Source organism: Chanodichthys erythropterus, chromosome 11, assembly GCF_024489055.1.
Source record: "Chanodichthys erythropterus isolate Z2021 chromosome 11, ASM2448905v1, whole genome shotgun sequence".
In the NCBI taxonomy this organism is placed as follows: Eukaryota; Metazoa; Chordata; class Actinopteri; order Cypriniformes; family Xenocyprididae; genus Chanodichthys; species Chanodichthys erythropterus.
In genome coordinates this window covers 36,670,790-36,690,725 of record NC_090231.1, presented here as the reverse complement: position 1 = coordinate 36,690,725, position 19,936 = coordinate 36,670,790, and the positions used below count along the sequence as shown (strand labels likewise).

Genomic DNA, 19,936 nt, shown 5'->3' with positions numbered 1-19,936 from the left:
TGCTTTATTTTGACCACAAAGCAGGTACATACAGTGTTGAGATAGATAATTTGAAACTCTAGCTATAACAACTAAAAAGAAATTAGTGAACTACATTTTGCTATTTCCAAATACAAAAATTCTTTCATGAAACTCTAGATGGCACAGGCTAATTGGTCCTTTAACTAAACCTGCTCATAATCATATCATTATCTATAGGGCACAGCTGATTGGTAGCCAATGAGCTTGTGTGCTCAACCTTCAAAATACTTTGGTAGCATTGCCTTAGCAGTGCAGTGCGCTTCAGAAACTCTCCACCTTCCCCAGCTCCACCTGTATAGATCTGCTATGGGTAATTCATGCACGCTATATTTTTGCAGCAGCGGCATCTCTTAATTGCTCACAGTATGTATTGGCAGTAGCAAGTCCCGTACTTGCTCTACAGCAGCAGCAATAAAAGCAACACCAGCAGCATAGCAGATCTATTCCGCCAAGATCAAGCAAACATACAACATTGTCATAACTATTACCATACCAAACACTTCGAGAGTTGTCATGACAGAACTAAATTCCTTGACAAAAAAATTATAGTTTTCAGATTGAATTGAATGTTATGAGGGAGAAAGATTGAGAGTCATACAAAAATAATAAAGACATACTGTACAGTAAGTAGACAACAAGTTTTGTGTTCTTCACGAAGGTAAAACATGCAGCACTGGTGTTGTCTGAATTGTAAACAAATGACTCTAATGATCAAATTCTTTTAATCATTTGATCAAAAGACTTACAAATGAGTTTCAAACTTAGGCTGTATCTGGATATGCATATTTCCATACTGTATAAGTAGATCAAGAACATTATGTGAAAAGAGTAGTATGTCTGCATATAAGCTTAATAAAGCCTGAACCTCATCGTCTATCCATCCACTCAACCATGTCCTACCCCCTGAAAGTTCCAGAACTTTGAAAAAGTACTACTTAGCGAGCAGGTACTTTCTGAGGGGGAATTTTTTAAACGGAACTTCATTTAGACTCTGGTTCCTGCAGTCGAAACACAACGAGTACCACCCCAAAGTTCCTAGTTCCTGGGCAAAGTTCCTGCGGTGGAAACACGGCTTTAGTTACCCTTTTTAAATCGATCAAATGACTCAGAGTGGTTCTTGACTTACTCAACGAAACACAAATACTTTTTTATGTCGAACTCACAATGAACAGAGAACCAGGGGAAATCAATAAGGAACTGGAATCCTTAAGTGGATTTGGAGACTTGTGTGAAGTGTTGTTGATTTGTCATTATCAACAATTATAATTAGTCATATTACAATATTTTTAATAATTGCCTATTTTCTTCACTATTCCATTAAAATGTGCACCATTGCACCTGTTCCTCTCCTCCTTCTCTCCATTAATTTCTATTACTTCCCATATGTCAGTAAGCTGAGCTGGGATTTCTACCTCACCAGTGCTGTGAGGGTTAAGAGAGCTCAGATTTACATGCCCCGCTGAGACAGATCTCATTCTGTTACTTGCTAACGCTAGAGGAAAGAGCAGGCCGAGGGTTTGCTGTTTATTTTGAGTATTCTGCTGCTTGCTGAAACAAACCCAGGTGAAAACTGTTACGAGGCTCAGCCGCCTACCTCGATTTCCCTGTTATCACTCCATGTGCTCCATATAGAAGTGGGCTCATGGATTCTGAATGTTGGGCTCTCGTAGGAATATCGCACACGGCCGTCAAGACCATTTCTCATGCCGATGACAGGTAAGTAAATGTTGCTGCCAAGGTTGATTGATGCTTCTCATTAGGGGCACAGTGCGTGCAGGCCCTGTGCCAGGTTCGGGCTCACATTAACCACCGTCGGGAGAAGCCAGAAGAGTCACTTGAGCATTGTGTCACAGGTGATCAAGTTATTAGTTTACCAGCTTACAAACCTCTTGTTTGAGTGCCCAAGAGATAAAGATCATGGCCAAATGTGTTAAAGAGTGAGAGAGGAAGTTTGTCACTTGCAGCTGTGTCGATAAGGTGGTGAGACTTTTAATGTAGTGTTGGCTCTAGAATTCCTGTGGTTTGTAGAAGTGAGAGATAGTGAAGTTACAGGACATAACTGGAATACTTACCACTCCTGGCTGCTCATAAGAGCTATTTTAAGCACAGGTCCGGCCTCATTTGCTCTTCTCTCCCCATCAACCCAGCCTTTTCCTTTAGCAATCTAGTGGTGGAAACTAGCCTCACCCTGACAGCTGTGATAAGTGCTGATCTGTGGGAAAAGTCTTATGAAATATGTCAGCAGAGACATATCAACATCATTCATCCTAACTGAAATGTTGCTGAAGGTTGCCAGGGATGTGAGTTAGCAAGTTGTAGATCCTGAATTCTGGGGATATACGTGTTTGTGGTGACCTATCGGCACAGACACACCCTGCTTAAATATGTAGTATGCTGATATTTCAGTTCATCTGAGTGCCCTTAATAGCGCTGCTGCTCTTATCCCTCCTCAGTGAAGGGCTAAAATGTGTGCTGCGATCCCATTGGTGGTGATGTCAGTGGAAATGTGTGCAGTGATAGAAGTGTTCTGATCCCCTGGTAGTGCAGTACTATTGATCTGAATGGCTAATCTGAGCACAGTGCACATCTCAACAACATTAGGGCATGGTGCATTGTCTGCCACAAAGGCTGACTGCTTTTTTTGTATGCATTATTCATTCCTCTAATGACCAAACTGCGCAAACACTTGGTAAGACTTTTATTAACAAAATTAAGAAACATTACATTATATAATACTTAACAGATCGCTTAATGTACATAGTATGAAAAGTTCATTTCATTTCAAACAGTTGATGGACCCCACTGACTTCCATAGAATTTTTTTTTTCTCCATACTATGGAAGTCAATAGCTATGTTTCCATCCACCTATTTTCATGCTCATTTTGGGATGTTGGATAAAAAACGATGTATGGAAATGCCAAGATGTGCATAAATTCTTAAAATGTGCATAAAAAATATATGCGCTTAACTGAGTCAGATTTTTTTAAAAAAATGTTATGCGATACAAAAACATGCTCATAAACTATGATGGAAACACTTTTACCTAATAAATTCTTTTAAACGCATAAAAAAAAAAAAAACATGTGACTTTGCGATGGGACGGCATAACTGGATCAACCAGCGGACTGATCTCGTTGCACAGCATCTGAAATGCAGTTTTGGTTATTCTGTAATACTTGAGCAAGGTCTGTTGTTAAAGTGGTTCGGTATAATTCCCTCCCAGAAGCGCCTCACACGATTGCGTTCTGAATGCAAGATAATATTGACAGCGTTTATTGTGTTTCATCTGCGCTCTCTGAGGTGCAAGTAATTAATTTATTATATACAAAAATTATTACATACAGTGGCTTCTACTGTAGCAACTTATTTTTCTTAGCGCCATCAGGAAGTGACGATTTTGTTCTCTTCGACTTGCTGGATGGAAATTCGCAAAATTATTTTATGCGATATTACAAATTTGTGCACAATTTAAAGGGTTAGTTCACCCAGAAATGAAAATAATGTAATTTATTACTCACCCTCATGCTGTTCCTTACCCTTAAAGGTGCCCTAGATTCAAAAATTGAATTTATCTCGGCATAGTTAAATAACAAGAGTTCAGTACATGGAAATGACATACAGTGAGTCTCAAACTCCATTGTTTCCTCCTTCTTATATAAATCTCATTTGTTTAAAAGACCTCAGAAGAACAGGCGAATCTCAACATAACATTATGAAAGGCATTAGACAAGGGCAGAACATCTGGATCTCTGCAGAGCTGAATCAACAGACTAGGTAAGCAAGCAAGGACAATAGAAAAAAATGGCAGATGGAGCAATAATAACTGACATGATTCATGATAACATGATATTTTTAGTGATATTTGTAATTTGTCTTTCTAAATGTTTCGTTAGCATGTTGCTAATGTACTGTTAAATGTGGTTACAGTTACCATTGTTTCTAACTGTATTCACGGAGTCAAGAGCCGTCGCTATTTTCATGTTTAAACACTTGCAGTCTGTATAATGCATAAACACAACTTCATTCTTTATAAATCTCTCCAACAGTGTGTAATGTTAGATTTAGCCACGGAGCACCATCAAACTCATTCAGAATCAAATGTAAACATCAAAATAAACACTGTACTTACGCGATTAGACATGCTGCATGACGAACACTTTGTAAAGATCCATTTTGAGGGTTATATTAGCTGTTTGAACTTTTTTTATGTTAAGGCAAACGCAAGCTCCTGGGGCGTGGAGCACCAGATTTAAAGGGGCCACACACCCTGAATCGGCTCATTTCTAATTATGCCCCAAAATAGGCAGTTAAAAAAATGAATTAAAAAAAATCTATGGGGTATTTTGAGCTGAAACTTCAGATACATTCAGGAGACACCTTAGACTTATGTTACATCTTTTAAAAAAAAGTTCTAGGGCACCTTTAAGACCTTTGTTAATCTTCGGAACACAAAATAAGATATTTTTGTTGAAATCCGATGGCTCCGTGAGGCCTCCATAGCCAGCAATGACATTTTCTCTCTCAAGATCCATAAAGGTTCTAAAAACATATTTAAATCAGTTCATGCGAGTACAGTGGTTCAATATTAATATTATAAAGCGACGAGAATATTTTTGGTGCGCCAAAAAACAAAATAACGACTTATATAGTGATGGCTGATTTCAAAACACTGCTTCATGAAGCTTCGGAGCGTTATGAATCAGCGTGTCGAATCAGCAGTTCGGAGCGCCAAAGTCACATGATTTCAGCAGTTTGGCGGTTTGACACGCTATCCAAATCATGATTCGACACAAAAGATTCATAACGCTCCAAAGCTTCCTGAAAAATAGTTCATTTTTGGGTGAACTATCCCTTTAAGCCTGATGTAATGTTTGTTAATGACTTATTGAATAAAAAATCTATATATAAAAATTATGTTGCTATATTATCATTATGTCATCATATTGGAGGATATGACTTTATATTATATATAAATATTTTTAATTATGATTGATTATGATTTAATAATTATCAGTTTTCTGATGGAATAAAGTCATCACTAACAAAACATACTGTCAAAATGCCATGATTTCTGAATTTGTTCATCATTCAGTACCATAGTACTACTGTATGTGATTCCATCCTCATGGTGTTTTATTTTGGTAGAAGTCTAACAAAAATTGTTGTATCATCGTATAAAGTAAGTGGAGCTCATTATATACCGCTGTATGCTAAATATTATATAACGTAACCAGGTTAGTGGGTCTGAAGCTCCCCCACTGTGGAGCTCTGAGCATTTGGGAGCAGAATGTAGTCTTTTTTTATTAGCCTGAGTTCTTGCTGGCCTTTGGCCGGGATCTTTCTCATCTCTTCAGCATAAAATACAGGCCCTCTGTGCCCATCCATTCAAAAGACAGTGCAGGTAAATAATATGAAAGCCTAGATAAAACACTAGTAAGTCCCAGGGTACAAAGATACTTCAGAAATGTTGGACAGGAGCCAGTTTGTGAGGTGAAAAATGAGGTGGAGAAAGAAAGCAGTGCAGTTCCAGTCCGCAGCTCTTTCCATGACAATGCTGCTGTAGCCTCCTGCTGTTTTGATGTTGTACACAGGCTACAAACACCTCCTGACTCTTTCACACTACAGGAACTCTTCACATTCCTCAGGGAAAAAAAGCTGTTTATGGTTTTGTTGAGGGTATGTCTGTGTGTGCGCATGTGTCAGTTTTTGGACAGGGTTATTGTGTTTTACCGAAAGCTCCAGCACCCATGAAAAGCGTGGAGTCAGCCTGACATGTGGCTTGGAAATCTGCTTGCTTTGGTGAGTTTTAGCAGAATAATCAAAAAAAGATATATATATAATTTTTTATAAGATTGATGACCTTGTTAAGTTGCATCATGCATTTATTTTCTTGCTGGTTTATTTTCTGTTATCAGCACTCATACTTGTAGCTTGTACCAACAAAAACTGTTAAAACCTCAGATTCAGATAGTTAGTTTTGTTTTATAATGCATTTATTGGGTTATAACAAAAAATATATTATGTTTCTTGCAGTCTATGAAATAACCGGGTGTTATGCATGCATACAAGCAGGCTTAGACAGTAAAAAAACAAAAAATAAGTAAATAATAATAATAATAAACATTAAGGGCCAGATTTACTAACAGCTTGCGGCAGCACAAACCCTCTTTTGGTATTAAAAAACTACTGTCAGGATTTACTAAGGACACGTAGTGCAAAATTAGTGCTGAAAAGGCATGGACTGAGTTGTTTCTGAACTTATTGAATATGCACACGACATGATTTACTAATGTTTGCGCTAGTCAATTTACTGGTATTTGCGACATTATTTTTTATTTATTGTTTTTATTAGTGGTGCAACAGATCACAAAACTCACAGTTCGGATCACGGTACGATTTAGCCTACCATTTTTCTCCTGCATGTCATGTCCAGTGCTCCGTATTTTTCAGATCAACACAAAAAAATAAAAAATAAATAAATAAAATACAAATAAAATTGAGGGTTTTAAAACAAATGTAACTGTGCTTCCCACTTATTATTTAAAGAACACTTTAAGTACTTTGATACCACAGCAAAAACTACAGTAAAAATAGGAATACACAAAAAGTAAAAATAAGAATACACAAATTAAAATCGATAAATACTATAGAACAGTTACAAATAGTTAGGTCTAACAGTCTAGTATTCAGGTACAGAAATGTAATAATTAATATAAATATAAATACAATTGTAATTAGACTGCATGCATAGTGTTCACTGTATAATTTAAATATAGATTAATCATTGTTAAAGTTGTTTTGTTGTTAGACAATTAATGACATGGCATTTATTTTTAGGCTGCTGTCACTAAATGCACAAATACGAAATGCATAGAACCAATATGATGAAACTCATCTGATTTCTTTCTCATGTTATCCCAACTGTTTAGTTTCACTTAAGACTTTATAATTGACTGTATACAAGTATACTTGTGGAGATGGGGATTTTGAGATCATTTTGTGTATGTGTCTGTTCAATCTCAAGGAGTCGCACAGAAAACAGTGTGCAATTGCGAATTTTGCCTCTTCATGCATTTGAGTTGTTTAAAAACACTTGAGTGTTTTAAATTATTCAGACTTACAAACATGTGCAAATAATAAACTGTACCTATATAATGGCTAAGTGCAGTTAATCCGTGAATCACATGCGTTCCGAAACGTGGGGCCTGGTTGGTACGGATCCCGAATCAACTATGATCCACAAAATCAGTCATATTCTGCATGTTACAGCTCTATTAAACAGCTTTTCCCTAAGTTTCTCCCCTCACATTGGGTCAATTACACCCTTATGTCCCAAGTGTGTTATTTGATGTATGAAGCTGATGATTTAAGAGCAGTACGTTTTTCCACTTATCTGCTCTCTCAGCGTATTCTAGATTCAACCCACTCATACGTTCACTATATGTGTCCACACTTTCAGTGAGATGTCAGAGATGGTGTGAGTTTCAGATGGTTCTCTAAAGGAGTGTCCCTGAGAGGCAAGGCTGTCAGTAAGAGAGCTTTTTGTTACTACTAAAGGCCTCTGAGAGTACTACATTTTATAGACTCCATTATAGCCTACGCTTGAGTACCAGTGGATGTGTTTTTATTTCACTTACTGTAGCCCTTATTAATAATTAGCCAGACTTTTGACTGTCTGGTGCGCTTTTGCTATTTTTTCTAGCTAAGAGTCATCCAATTAAACAGAAAGAGACAGTCTGACCAGAATTAAAGATACCAAGAGGAATCTGTTTTGTTTTAACATGCTATTTAGGAACAAAATAACGGTACATGATTTCCAGATTTGTAGTACATCTGAAAAGCAATAAAGACCTATATTATTATAGCATTTTCTATTTGTATTTTTATGACTTGACAAAACAGATATGCAGTTCTAATTATGAATATTTGGGTCTTGCTAGTAAGTGCCTCAAACTGAAATTTTATCTTGCAGAGATTTGGAGATTTTACTGCCACCAGTAGGCATTGCTCAGCAACACAGAAGTTAAAAACGAAGCTGAAACTAGAGCTAAAGCTTACACAGAATTGGTATTCCCATGGTAGAAGAAGGGAAAACAAAGGAGATGTGAGAAGTCCGGTACCTTGTAAACAACTTTGATTCCAGGCAGACTGATTAAAAAAACCTTATGCACCCTTACTCCTGAAAGTTGTGTTGAGTCAGCCAATCAGATTGCACTAGGTTATTTCAGTCAGCGCTTAGTATTTTTGTGTCCAGTATGCATCAGACAGACTATAGGCACTCTGTGGCTTTGAGACTCAAGAATTTGCTCATGGTTTATACACTGTCCACTGTAGGGGAAAAAAAAAACACTTCATGCAATAACAAATAAATTTTGCATGTTTATGAGAAGAGGCAACTGTCTAGCCAATGAATAATAACTCCCAGCGTACCAGTCCAAAATGCCTTGTCATTTTCTTGAGGGATATTTAGAAATGTGACAGATGTTTGGTTGAACTGTGCAAATAACTGGTGGCTTTCACTCTAGGTTATACCTTTCCCTACGGTCTCTGAATCTGACACTTCTCTCTGACAGTGTTTGGGAGAAGTTTTTTATTTGTTGCCTGCAGTGGCAGCTCTGACAGTTTGTTTCACCTTTCTTCTGTCCTCTATTCCCTCATCTCTCCCCCATTCTACCCTTCTCTCTACTGACTTGCCAAAAATTAGCATTAACTGAACCTCATTGCGGCTCTTTATGCAGTTGCCTTTATTAGGAAAGTAAAATGGACCAAGATACTTTCAAGGAGCAGTCTGGCATTAATACATTTGTAACACAGAATTCGTGGCTCTGACATTTCACAAACATTCGGTTACTCATTTATTATTAAAGGCATAATTAACAAGCTTTGCTTTGTAAACACTCAGGTAAACACCTGAGTGTTTACACTCTCTTTACTGTAATTCCAGTAAAACCGAGTCAGACTGTGTAGTGACTGTGACCTTTGATGTGACTTCTGCAAATGCCCGGCATTCTTCAGCTGCAGTGCATTCCTCCAATCTTCTCATCCACTGAGAGCCCACAAACAGATGAGCTAAATATGGGCTATCTCTATCATTCAAATCAGGCACTGTTATACTTCATATTAATCTGATTGTGACTGTCAAGAATAATGTTTATGGATGGAGAAGGGAAGCAGCTTGACATGTAGAAGTGCAGAGTGTACAAGTAGTGCATGGATGTGTCTCAGTGAAAATACCCATACTTAAGGAAGCTTTTGAGAGTGCTGAAGTATCATAATGACCCTGCATTGATGTTTCCACTGATGCTTTACAAATAAATGGATGGAATAAATTCTCTGATAGATAGGAAGTAACGTAGGTAGTTTGGTAGATTTGTTAATAGGTAGGTAGACAGATAAATATGTAGATGGATGGATGATAGGTAAGTACTGTCGATTGATAGATAGTTACGTAGATATAGACACAAAGATAAATTGCTATGTATGATAGGTAGATAGATACAGTGCTCAGCGTAAATGAGTACACCCCCTTTGAAAAGTAACATTTTAAACAATATCTTAATGAACACAAAACAATTTCCAAAATGTTGACATGACTAAGTTTAATATAACATCTGTTTAACTTATAACATGAAAGTAAGGTTAATAATATAACTTATATTACTAATATTACACAGTTTTCAGTTTTACTGAAATTAGGGTGATGCAAAAATGAGTACACCCCACAACAAAATCGACTACATCTAGTACTTTGTATGGCCTCCATGATTTTTAATGACAGCATCAAGTTGTCTAGGCATGGAAAGAACAAGTTGGCGACATTTTGCAACATCTGTCTTTTTCCATTCTTCAAGCATTATCTCTTTTAGAGACTGGATGCTGGATGGAGACTTGTCTCTTTAGAATTCCCCATTGGTGTTCGATTGGGTTCAGATCAGGAGACGAACTTGGCCACTGAATCACTTTCACCCTGTTCTTCTTCAGAAATCCAACAGTGGCCTTAGATGTGTGTTTGGGATCATTGTCATGTTGGAAAAGTGCATGACAACCAAGGGCACGGAGTGATGGTAGCATCTTCTCTTTCAGTATAGAGCAGTTCATCTGTGAATTCATGATGCTATCAAAGAAATGCAGCTCCCCGACACCAGCAGCACTCATGCAGCCCCACATAAGGACACTGCCACCACCATGTTTCACCGTAGGCACCATGCATTTTTCTTAAAATTCCTCACCTTTGTGACGCCATACAGTTTTGAAGCCATCAGTTCCGAAAACATTTATCTTGTTCTCATCACTCCAGATTATAGAGTCCCAAAAGTCTTTATCTTTGTCAGCATGGGCCCTGGAAAACTCTAGGCGTCTTTTTTTTTTTTTGCCTGGGCTTTAGGAGAGGCTTCTTTTGTGGACGGCCCATGCATGCCATTCCTCTGCAGTGTACACCAAATTGTGTCACAGGAAATAGTTACCCCAGTTTGGCTGTCTTCTTCTTTAGATAACAGCAGTGAAATTGCATGCCGATTTTCTACAACCCTTGTTTTGCTACAGTATTCTGACTGATAAGTAAAGCTTTGCTGATCTTCTTGTAGCCTTCACCTTTCTGGTGTAAAGAAATTATTTTCTTTCTCAGGTCTTGTGACATTTCTCTTCCATGTGGTGCCATTGCTGACAGCATGAAATGGGAAGGGGTTTTAACACTCTTTTATAGTCAACTGTCTGCTGGACACCTGTGTACTGAATAATTAGACTCACCTGTGGTTGAATTCTTGTTAAATGAGACATTTGTAGTCTAAAATGTAGCTTTGTTCCAGAGACTTTCAGTGGGGTGTACTCATTTTTGCATCACCCTAACTTGAGTAAAACTGAAAATTTTGTTCTCTAAGTTATATTATTATTCTTACTTTCATGTTATAAATTAAACAGATGTTACACAAAACTTAGTTTTAACATCAAAACTTATTTCATGGAAATAACTAAAATGTATTAAACATATACAATAAAACATATAAACATATAAACATATAAAATAAAAACCGTGAAATATATGTCATTAATAGCCATAAAATAAGTAAATTAGTAAATTAAATTAATTTTGTTTAAATTAAGGATTGCAGAAATGAGTACATCCTAGATTTAATTCAACAAATGTATAATATTCTAGCACTTTGAGTTCCTTAAATGCCCTGATCTTTAATGGGGAGTGTTGCTCAACTCGTCTCTACAGAATCCCCCACAGGGGCTCAAGAGTTTTAAGATTGACTGCAATACATGTCCACAGAAAGTTTTTCACCATGGGAGAATGCATATCCTCATTGTCATGTTGAAAGAATGCCAAACAATGCAGTAAATGAGGGAAGGGTAACATCTTCTGTTTCAGGTCTGTGTATTAAATTACACAGTGGTGTGGGAATTCATGACAGCATTGATAAGGCACAACTCCCTCACACCTTCAGCACTCATACATCCCAATATATGAGCTTTACTACAACTGAACATTACTGTGGGAACCAGGCACTTCTCACTGTACTCCTCCTCTAGCAACACCAGAACATTTGGATGCTGTTAGATCCAAAATGATTGATTTGGTCTCATGAGACCAGAGTATTGATTCCCAGAATCTGTATTTTGTAAATATGGGCTTTGGAAATGGCTAACTGACTTTATTGTGCTTTGGCTACAGCAGGTAGTTCAACAATCATGCATGTTATTTCTGTAGGCTGCATTTTACTCTGTGAGATAAACAGTCACTCTTTTCATAGCTTTTGCTGGCTCTGAGACACTCGCTTGGTGTTTCTCTTGCTCTTTGTCTAGCAAAAAAAAAAAAAACCTCATCACTAAACGAAAGCTTAAAATGAAGGCCTGAATATTTCAGGGGCCTTGTCACAAGTACATTGTTTTTGAATTTCTGTGTTACTTTCGCTAAGAAATAAGTCTCCTGATAGTTCTATCCCAACTGGTTCCATTGTTGTCAGCATTAAGTCTGAGAATGATTCAGTGGACTATATAACACTTTTAATTGTCAAGAAATTACTTCTCTTTAAATGTTTTGGTTCAACATACTTACCTTTTGATCAAACATTGCCTTAAAGTTACACCAGAAAAAATTGATTTTATTTTTTAGGAGGGTGTACTCATTTTTGCTATTTTAACACCTTGATAAGATAATCTTATTTTCCTGAATAATTTTGACATGCTTCTTTGGTAATTTATTAAGCAGACTTGCTGGAACATTATATCTCTAAAGAACCCTAACATGTCTTCTAAGTAATTGAGTAATTGCTGACTTTCCGAAGTTTCAGAGTGGGTGTACTCATTTATGCTGTGCACTGTATGTGTACCTGTATGTGTCACCTGACACTACTCTCACCACAGCTGCATATGCCGAGTGGTGATATTGTTTGTTTAGTACTCCTCCTGTTCTGGTCTGTCAGTAGTTTGCCTTCAGGGAATGTGATTGACAACATTGTTACTTGAGTGTTCAAATGGGAGTGTGCTTCCGAGTCTCTTCCTCTCTTGTATACTTTGTGTCCCCAGGCTCTGCTTTACTTTGTGAAATTAAGAGTTAAACGGATACATTTTTGTATTTAATAACCATCAGTGTATTAGTAAACACACCTTATACTTTGTGTCAGAGATCGTCTTTTATTTCTGACTCTTCCAGGGCAAATTTACGCATGTCCAAGCCACCACCAGAGCCGAGGCCTCCCAGCATGGTCAGCGAGTCCTCTGTCGCCATTTCCTCTTCCCCTGCGGACACCACCTCAGGATCCAGGGTGAGAAGCCCAGCCTTGTTCAGTGCTGATCTGAGACTTGTTTAGTGTGCTCTGTCATGTTGCTGATTCTCAGTAAAGGCAAATGTTCACGCAGAGCACTTCTGGTGCATGAAAGTGCAAGGCTGACTAATTGTTTAGAAAGGCCCAACATTCCAAAACCAGTTTGATTAGAAAAATACTGGTTAATAACATTATTATTATTATTATTTTGTTTATTTTTTATTTTTTTGCCTATATTTTAATTATAATATAATATAATATAATATAATATAATATAATATAATATAATATAATATAATATAATATAATATAATATAATATAATATAATATAATATAATATAATATAATATAATAGTTTTCTTTACTCAAAAAACACGAAGAGAGTCTGGTATTTGCTGTCTAGTCATAGCCAATACAACATCATCTTTTATAACAAGATTTTCAAAGTATTAAACAAAAGAAAAAGCTGTCAACAGTAGTATTAAAAGAAATTAAAGTTTTTTTTCAAGATATTTTAAAATATTTGCTGCATGGTTAAAAAAAAACATGCTACTTGCGTAAATTTGATTTAGTTTCCGTTCTGTTTGTGTTCCTGTCAAAATTTTGATAATTTCCGTTTTTTTGTTTTCATTCCTTGAACTGGTTCGGAGCCCTGCTTGTGTGTATCTCATATTAATTCATATTGAAAACTGATCATGTTTTTATAGGTAATGGGAAGAGTAAATTGACCTCATCTATTTTTGCTGTATTTCTCCAATTTTGATAAATGACCCAAGCAGTAGGTGTAATGGGTTACTGATTTTTCTAGCACCAGAGAAGCTGGACTTAATCTCCTGTGTGGGTTTTTGCATTGTGCAGAGGTCATTCGGTAATACTGCATAGAAAATCTGCAGGGTATTGTGAAATTTACAAAAAACCTCTCTGTATTTCCAACAAATTAAATTAAAAGTGTGTGTGGCACAGTCACACACATACTAAAAGTAAACTAATATATATGTATGTATGTATGTGTATGTATTTGTTTTACATATAATTTAAAAATAATAATTTTAGAATTTAGTATATTTTTATTAATAATATTTATAATGGTTAGAACTAATTTTGCTTAGTACACACACTCCAACTTTAATTCAGAGCTAAACATCAGGGCGATATCTAGGCAGCCCTTGACCCATTGTCTTATGTCAGCTCAGTAACAGCCTCTGTTTCCTCAGATCTGCTCTGGAAATGGAAATGCAGAGACATACTGTACATATTTCTTCCTATTAGAGAGTGAGATTTTGACACATTGAAGTTTTAATGGCCTGGCTTGACACTCATTGGCTGCGTCACTGTGTGGTAGAGAGTCTGATGCTGGCCTGTCAATGACAGTACTGTGTCAGCATCATATGAGCTTTCACAAACCAATCGATCAATCCCAGAGGCCCTCATCTCTGCACACACACACTGCTGGGAAAGAACCAGGCATGACTGGTGGGCATCAGGGAATCTTATCACATTGTTGTGTGTTCTAATCCATTATTGAAATGTCTTTCATTCTATTCTTAAAGGTACACTATGTAACTTTTGGTCCTCTAGTGGTTGAATGAACTTTATTTGGATGAAGATTAAGAAATGCCACAAGCCATGTATTATTGTGAATAATTTGCAGTTATAATAGTCTTTTTAATGTCCTTGGACATAAAGTGGCCCCAAAAATGTTTTGACACTTCATCCACACTTAAAAATTAAAAAGGCAATTTTATATTTATATAAGCATCCAAATTCACTTGGATGCCACTTTACCTAATTGATCCATGTGTATACATGCACTTTTAATCAAATCAAATGAAACAAGTGGTTTTCTTTTTTCTGTTAAATACCTCAGAATTTGAAACCCAGTGGGAAGGTGCATTGCTTTGGCAAACGTGACCATTCCATCAAAAGGAACCCCAATGTCCCAGTGGTGGTGAGAGGATGGCTCTACAAACAGGTTCGGCCCTCAAAAATTATCTACAGAGTCTGATCTGAACTGAATGGTGTTCAGATGTTAGATTAGATCTTAATTAGGCCTTATGATGAACTAAGACCCCACAGGCAATTAACTGATTGAGCATGTTATTCAACATAGAACATTAAATAAATATTTAATATGAACAGAGGGGCCTCCAATTAAACACTACTAATATTATTTACATTGGTTGGTAATAAAGATGATGCACTGACTCTTAATTTTTTAATTTTAAAAGATGATATGAAGATGAACTATAAATTCATCTTATTTTAAGTTGATTATTAATCTAAAAATGTTAATGTGCTAAAATTTGCTTCTAAATATAGCTTTTTTTATATACAGCTTTCTTTGTGGTTTTATGCATACATTTCCATTTCCTACACACATATGTTTGAAAATGTTGTAGGCTGAAATGTTATTGTTCTTTCACCCTCAGGACAGCTCAGGCATGAGACTGTGGAAGAGGAAATGGTTTGTGTTGTCTGATTACTGCTTGTTTTATTATAAAGGTGAGTTATAATACGCTGCTTTAGTTGGCTGCAATTATCTAGAACGGTCTCTAATTTTATTGCACCACATTTTCTGTAACATATTATGAGAGTAGCTATAATTTAATAAGTAATAGCAGGTTTCTCATTTCCTGTTTTTGTCCCTATTGCTTAAACAGATCATATTAAATCATATTATATTTTAACAGTTCACATTACATAATACTGTTTTGATGATTTTTAATCATTGAGGATTGCTGTCATCCGTGTCTGTTTAAGAGTGTTGCTAACAAACCAAATACACCATTGTTCAAATTGTAATCAAACACTTTTCAACAAACATCTCTACTTTGCTCACAGACAGTCGAGAGGAGACGGTTCTGGGCAGCATTCCTCTGCCCAGCTATGTCATTTCCCCTGTGGGACCCGAGGACCACATCAGCCGCAAGTACGCCTTTAAGGTAAGAGCATTATAATGATCTGCAATCTAATGCTACTCGGTTCCTGTGTGTAGGCTCACTTTCATTGGCTGCGCCCTCAGGAAGTCTGTGTCATGTGGCTTATTATCAGTGGTGGTGTGTGGGCAGCAGTCAATGATGACTGATTAATGTGGCAGTTGTTTGTCTCCTCTCTCTGCCCTCTTCTGACCACACAGATCACTAACAATGCTGTCTTGACTCAGTACCCTCACAACCTCATAACGAATTCAACTAAATCTCTGCTTGTTTTCACTAAAAGCATCATGTTTCTGTACTGTGAGGTCCTAAAATATTCTTTTCAAGGGGACAAAAAGCCCCCATACAGAGATTTTTTGTTGGTTACAAAGGGAATATAAAAAAAAAAAAGAAAAAAGAAAAAAGAAAGAAATTTCTGCTTCTAAAAATAGTTCAAATGAGCCATGTTCAAAGTGTCTGTTGAGAACATACAATGTAAAATAAACCTGTGACCGCACATAAATTATATTTTTAAGAATGCTTTAAAGCATTATACAAACAATTAAAACGCATTAAAATTAATAAACTATATTACTTTCCACAATAATTAATAGTTATTTATAGTTTAATTATTATATTAAACACTATAATATTTGATTTTTAAAAATAATAATGAAAAAATATTTATAATTAAATTATTGAATTTAATCATGTATTGAATATTGTTTTTTTTTATCATATTGCTGGAACCACCTTTTTTTAAATCTTTGTGATAAGCTGTGTTGTGTCTAACAGCATGCTTTAACTGTTGTAAAACAATTTCTCTCTCATTAAATTTGTTATAGCCCATCCCTTTTGACTGGTATTGTTCCCCTCAGTGTCTGTCAGCACAATGCTGTCATTGCCGAAGCTGCTGTTTGTTCACAGGAATTCACGTTAGATTCCACCCAACTCGTTCAACAAGTTTTCCACAGCCCTCTTCTCTTCTCATCATCATCTAAACCCTTCTCTGTGTCAGGTCTATTGATGGCAAGCTTCCGTTGAGCCTCACAAACGTTCTCCCACTGTTTACTGCGGTCCGGCGGACAGTGAAATAATGTTTAAGAGCAGAATATCCCAGAAGGCTTAGAACCATTTGTATTCCTGCACTGGAAAATCAATTCTGGCTTAAACCTTTGCACCATGGAGGTGGAAGAAAAAAAACAGCATTTTTATTCTAAAGTTCAATGATAGCTAACTAAAACTTTGGAATTTGTATCAAGCCATTTGTGTTTTTTTTATACAATTTACCTCAGTCTCCTCCTGAAGCGAAGCATCTCTCCCGAAGAACAGTACTCCAGGAATGTTTGATCCCATCACTAGAGCTCATTCATTTCCTCCGCTCAGTCATCCTTCCCTATGGGTATGCGCCGCATCGTTCAAACTCCATTACCCTGCTCGTATTCCCCAGTGCTGGAATTTGTTTGACTATTGTGCCAGCAGGGAGATTAATTATACATCTACGCTATTTCTAATATCTTCCCTCTTACTTGCCCTACAGTCTGTAATGTACCAGAGCAAGGTGAGAGGACTTGTTCTCTCATCGGCGCTCTGGGTGTTAATTAGCAGGTTGTTAGTTAGGAGATCTCCATCAGTGAAACTAGCCAGCAGCTATTTGAACATCTGGCTGTTTTTTTTTTTTTTTTTTTTTTTTTTTTTTTTGTCCATGTGAATTAGACCCCAAGGTATGCTGTTTGTATAATGTTTTTACTCTTACTGGCTTCTCTTAGTCATCAGTGAATTAGTTTGTCTGCATAATGCAGAAGAGTTTTTCTGTAAGATTTCTTTAGAACTGTCTGTAGTAACCCTAGTGAAAAACAAAAAAAATACTAAAATGTATTTGAAATACATTTATTTTATGCTAAGTATAGTACAAATACATGTACATATTTACGTGTTTAATAAAAAATACCCTGCAATTGTACTTTTGGTATACTAAACTGGTATACTTAAAGTCTGCTAATTTGGAACAACTCATTTTGTACTTAATGCACTTTAATTTTGTGGAAGTAGTGCTGAGGTCCAAATAAGATAGACTTAACTATATCTGATTGTGCTAAAGTGGAACTATTACAAGTATAGTTCAGGTACAGTTTAAATATCTTGCATTTAAAGACTGATATAATACAGAGATCATACAATACTTATTAATAGTGATATTAAGTCACATTTTATACGTAATATTAAAGCTGCTGTCCGTAACTTTTTTTTGGTTAAAAATTATCCAAAATCAATTTTTGAGCAAGTACATAACCAGCCAGTGTTCAAAACTATCTCCTTACCTTAGCGGTACCTAATGGTAAGCTTGTAATAATGTTTTATAATAAAATCGGTACTGGTGGGTTTCCGTGGGAAATTCGAGCATGCAGCTGTTCGTCTTTGCGTCATTATGTCACGCCTGTTTACATAAAGGAGTCCCAGCTAGTAGGCTATATGGCATGTGAGGATGCTGCAGACGGCAGATCGTTTATAGCCTTTTCTCACAGCAGCTGCAATAATTAAACATCATTTTGATGGTGGATTGTAATCCAGAAAGGTCCAAATGACAATCATCTCAACAACTGGCAGATTCACCCGTAGTCAAAAGCAAAAGACACACTAAATACATGTAGTCACGCAATGCTGATGTTGTTAACATTAACAGTTTGAGAACAAAGTATAACAATAATAATAATTTGCACGGTTTGGCGTGATCCGAGCTAAGCGATCGTTAGATTTAATCACCATTGGCAGTGCAATTTATTGTAATGCTTTTTTCTCAGTTGGTCAGAACAAATGTGGCAGACATGTTACTTACTTGTTCAGATGACATTTTCCAGTGAAAATTCTTATTTTAGTCATACTTCCAAGATGTAGAATCTGTGATTCCGAAGTACAGTATCCACACCACTGTGGTGACTGACAGCAAACATTAGATTCATCTGCGCTGACGAGCCGTGATAATTGATAATGATGATAATTCCGCAAATAACTGCAATGGCAGGTTTCAAACAGAGATGGTGACAAAGAGGCAAAACTTACGGAAGAAATGTGCATTGTGCAATAAAGAAATACTTAAAATAAAGATTAATTATAATTTTATATCGATGAGTCTTAAGTGATATGTCAATAAATATGTTAATGGGTTTGATGTATACTTAGTATGAAATAAATATATTTTAAATAGATCGATTTTTTTATAACCCGAATTCTAGAATTGTTGGGACGTTTTTTTTTTTTATTTTAATAAAATGAAAATTAAAAGACTTTTAAATCACATGAGCTAATATTTTATTCACAATAGAACATAGATAATGTAACAAATATTTAAACTGAGAAATTATACACTTTTATCCATTAAATGAGCTCATTTTAAATTTGATGCCTGCCACAGGTCTCAAAAAAGTTGGCATGGGGGCAAAAAATGGCTGAAAAAGCAAGAAATTTCAAAAATATTCAGCTGGGAGAACATCTAGCAACTACTTATGTTAACTGATATCTATGATTAGTAAAAAGATTGTGGAATGCTTTAAAAACAATGTTCCTCAACATCAAATTGCAAAGGCTTTGCAAATCTCATTATATACAGTGCATAACATCATCAAAAGATTCATAGAAACTGGAGAAATCTGTGCATAAGGGACAGGGCCGAAGACCTTTATTGGAAGCCCGTGGTCTTCGGACCCTCAGATGACACTGCATCACTCATCGGCATGATTGTGTCAATGACATTACTAAATGGTACTTCCAGAAACCATTGTCTGTAAACAATACACCGTGCCATCTGCAGATGCCAACAAAAGCTCTATCATGCGAAAAGGAAGCCATATGTGAACATGGACCAGAAGTGCCGTCATGTCCTGTGGGCCAAAGCTCATTTAAAATGGACTGTTTCAAAGTGGAAAGTGTTCTATGGTCAGACGAGTCCAAATGTGACAGTCTTGTTGGAAATCACGGACGCCGTGTCCTCCAGGCTAAAGAGGAGGGAGACCTTCCAGCGTGTTATCAGCGTTCAGTTCAAAAGTCAGCATCTCTGATGGTATGGGGGTGCATAAGTGCGTACGGTATGGGAAGCTTGCATGTTTTGGAAGGCACTATGAATGCTGAAAGGTATATAAAGATTTTAGAGCAAAATATGCTCCCCTCCAGACGATGTCTTTTTCAGGGAAGGTCTTGTGTATTTCAGCAGGACAATGCAAAACCACATACTGCA

The 19,936-nt window shown here is 36.5% G+C and overlaps 1 protein-coding gene across 1 annotated transcript in view; it reads left to right on the top strand.

Annotated features, from left to right (window-relative positions):
* The window catches only part of plekha7b (pleckstrin homology domain containing, family A member 7b), a 127,638-nt gene that overhangs the window by 62,955 nt on the left and 44,747 nt on the right, over positions 1–19,936 (top strand). The window contains exons 5-8 of the mRNA XM_067401165.1: positions 12,678–12,789; positions 14,658–14,762; positions 15,220–15,292; positions 15,632–15,732. Coding sequence (XP_067257266.1) covers positions 12,678–12,789; positions 14,658–14,762; positions 15,220–15,292; positions 15,632–15,732 — 391 coding nt within the window. The remainder of the gene's footprint in view (positions 1–12,677; positions 12,790–14,657; positions 14,763–15,219; positions 15,293–15,631; positions 15,733–19,936) is intronic.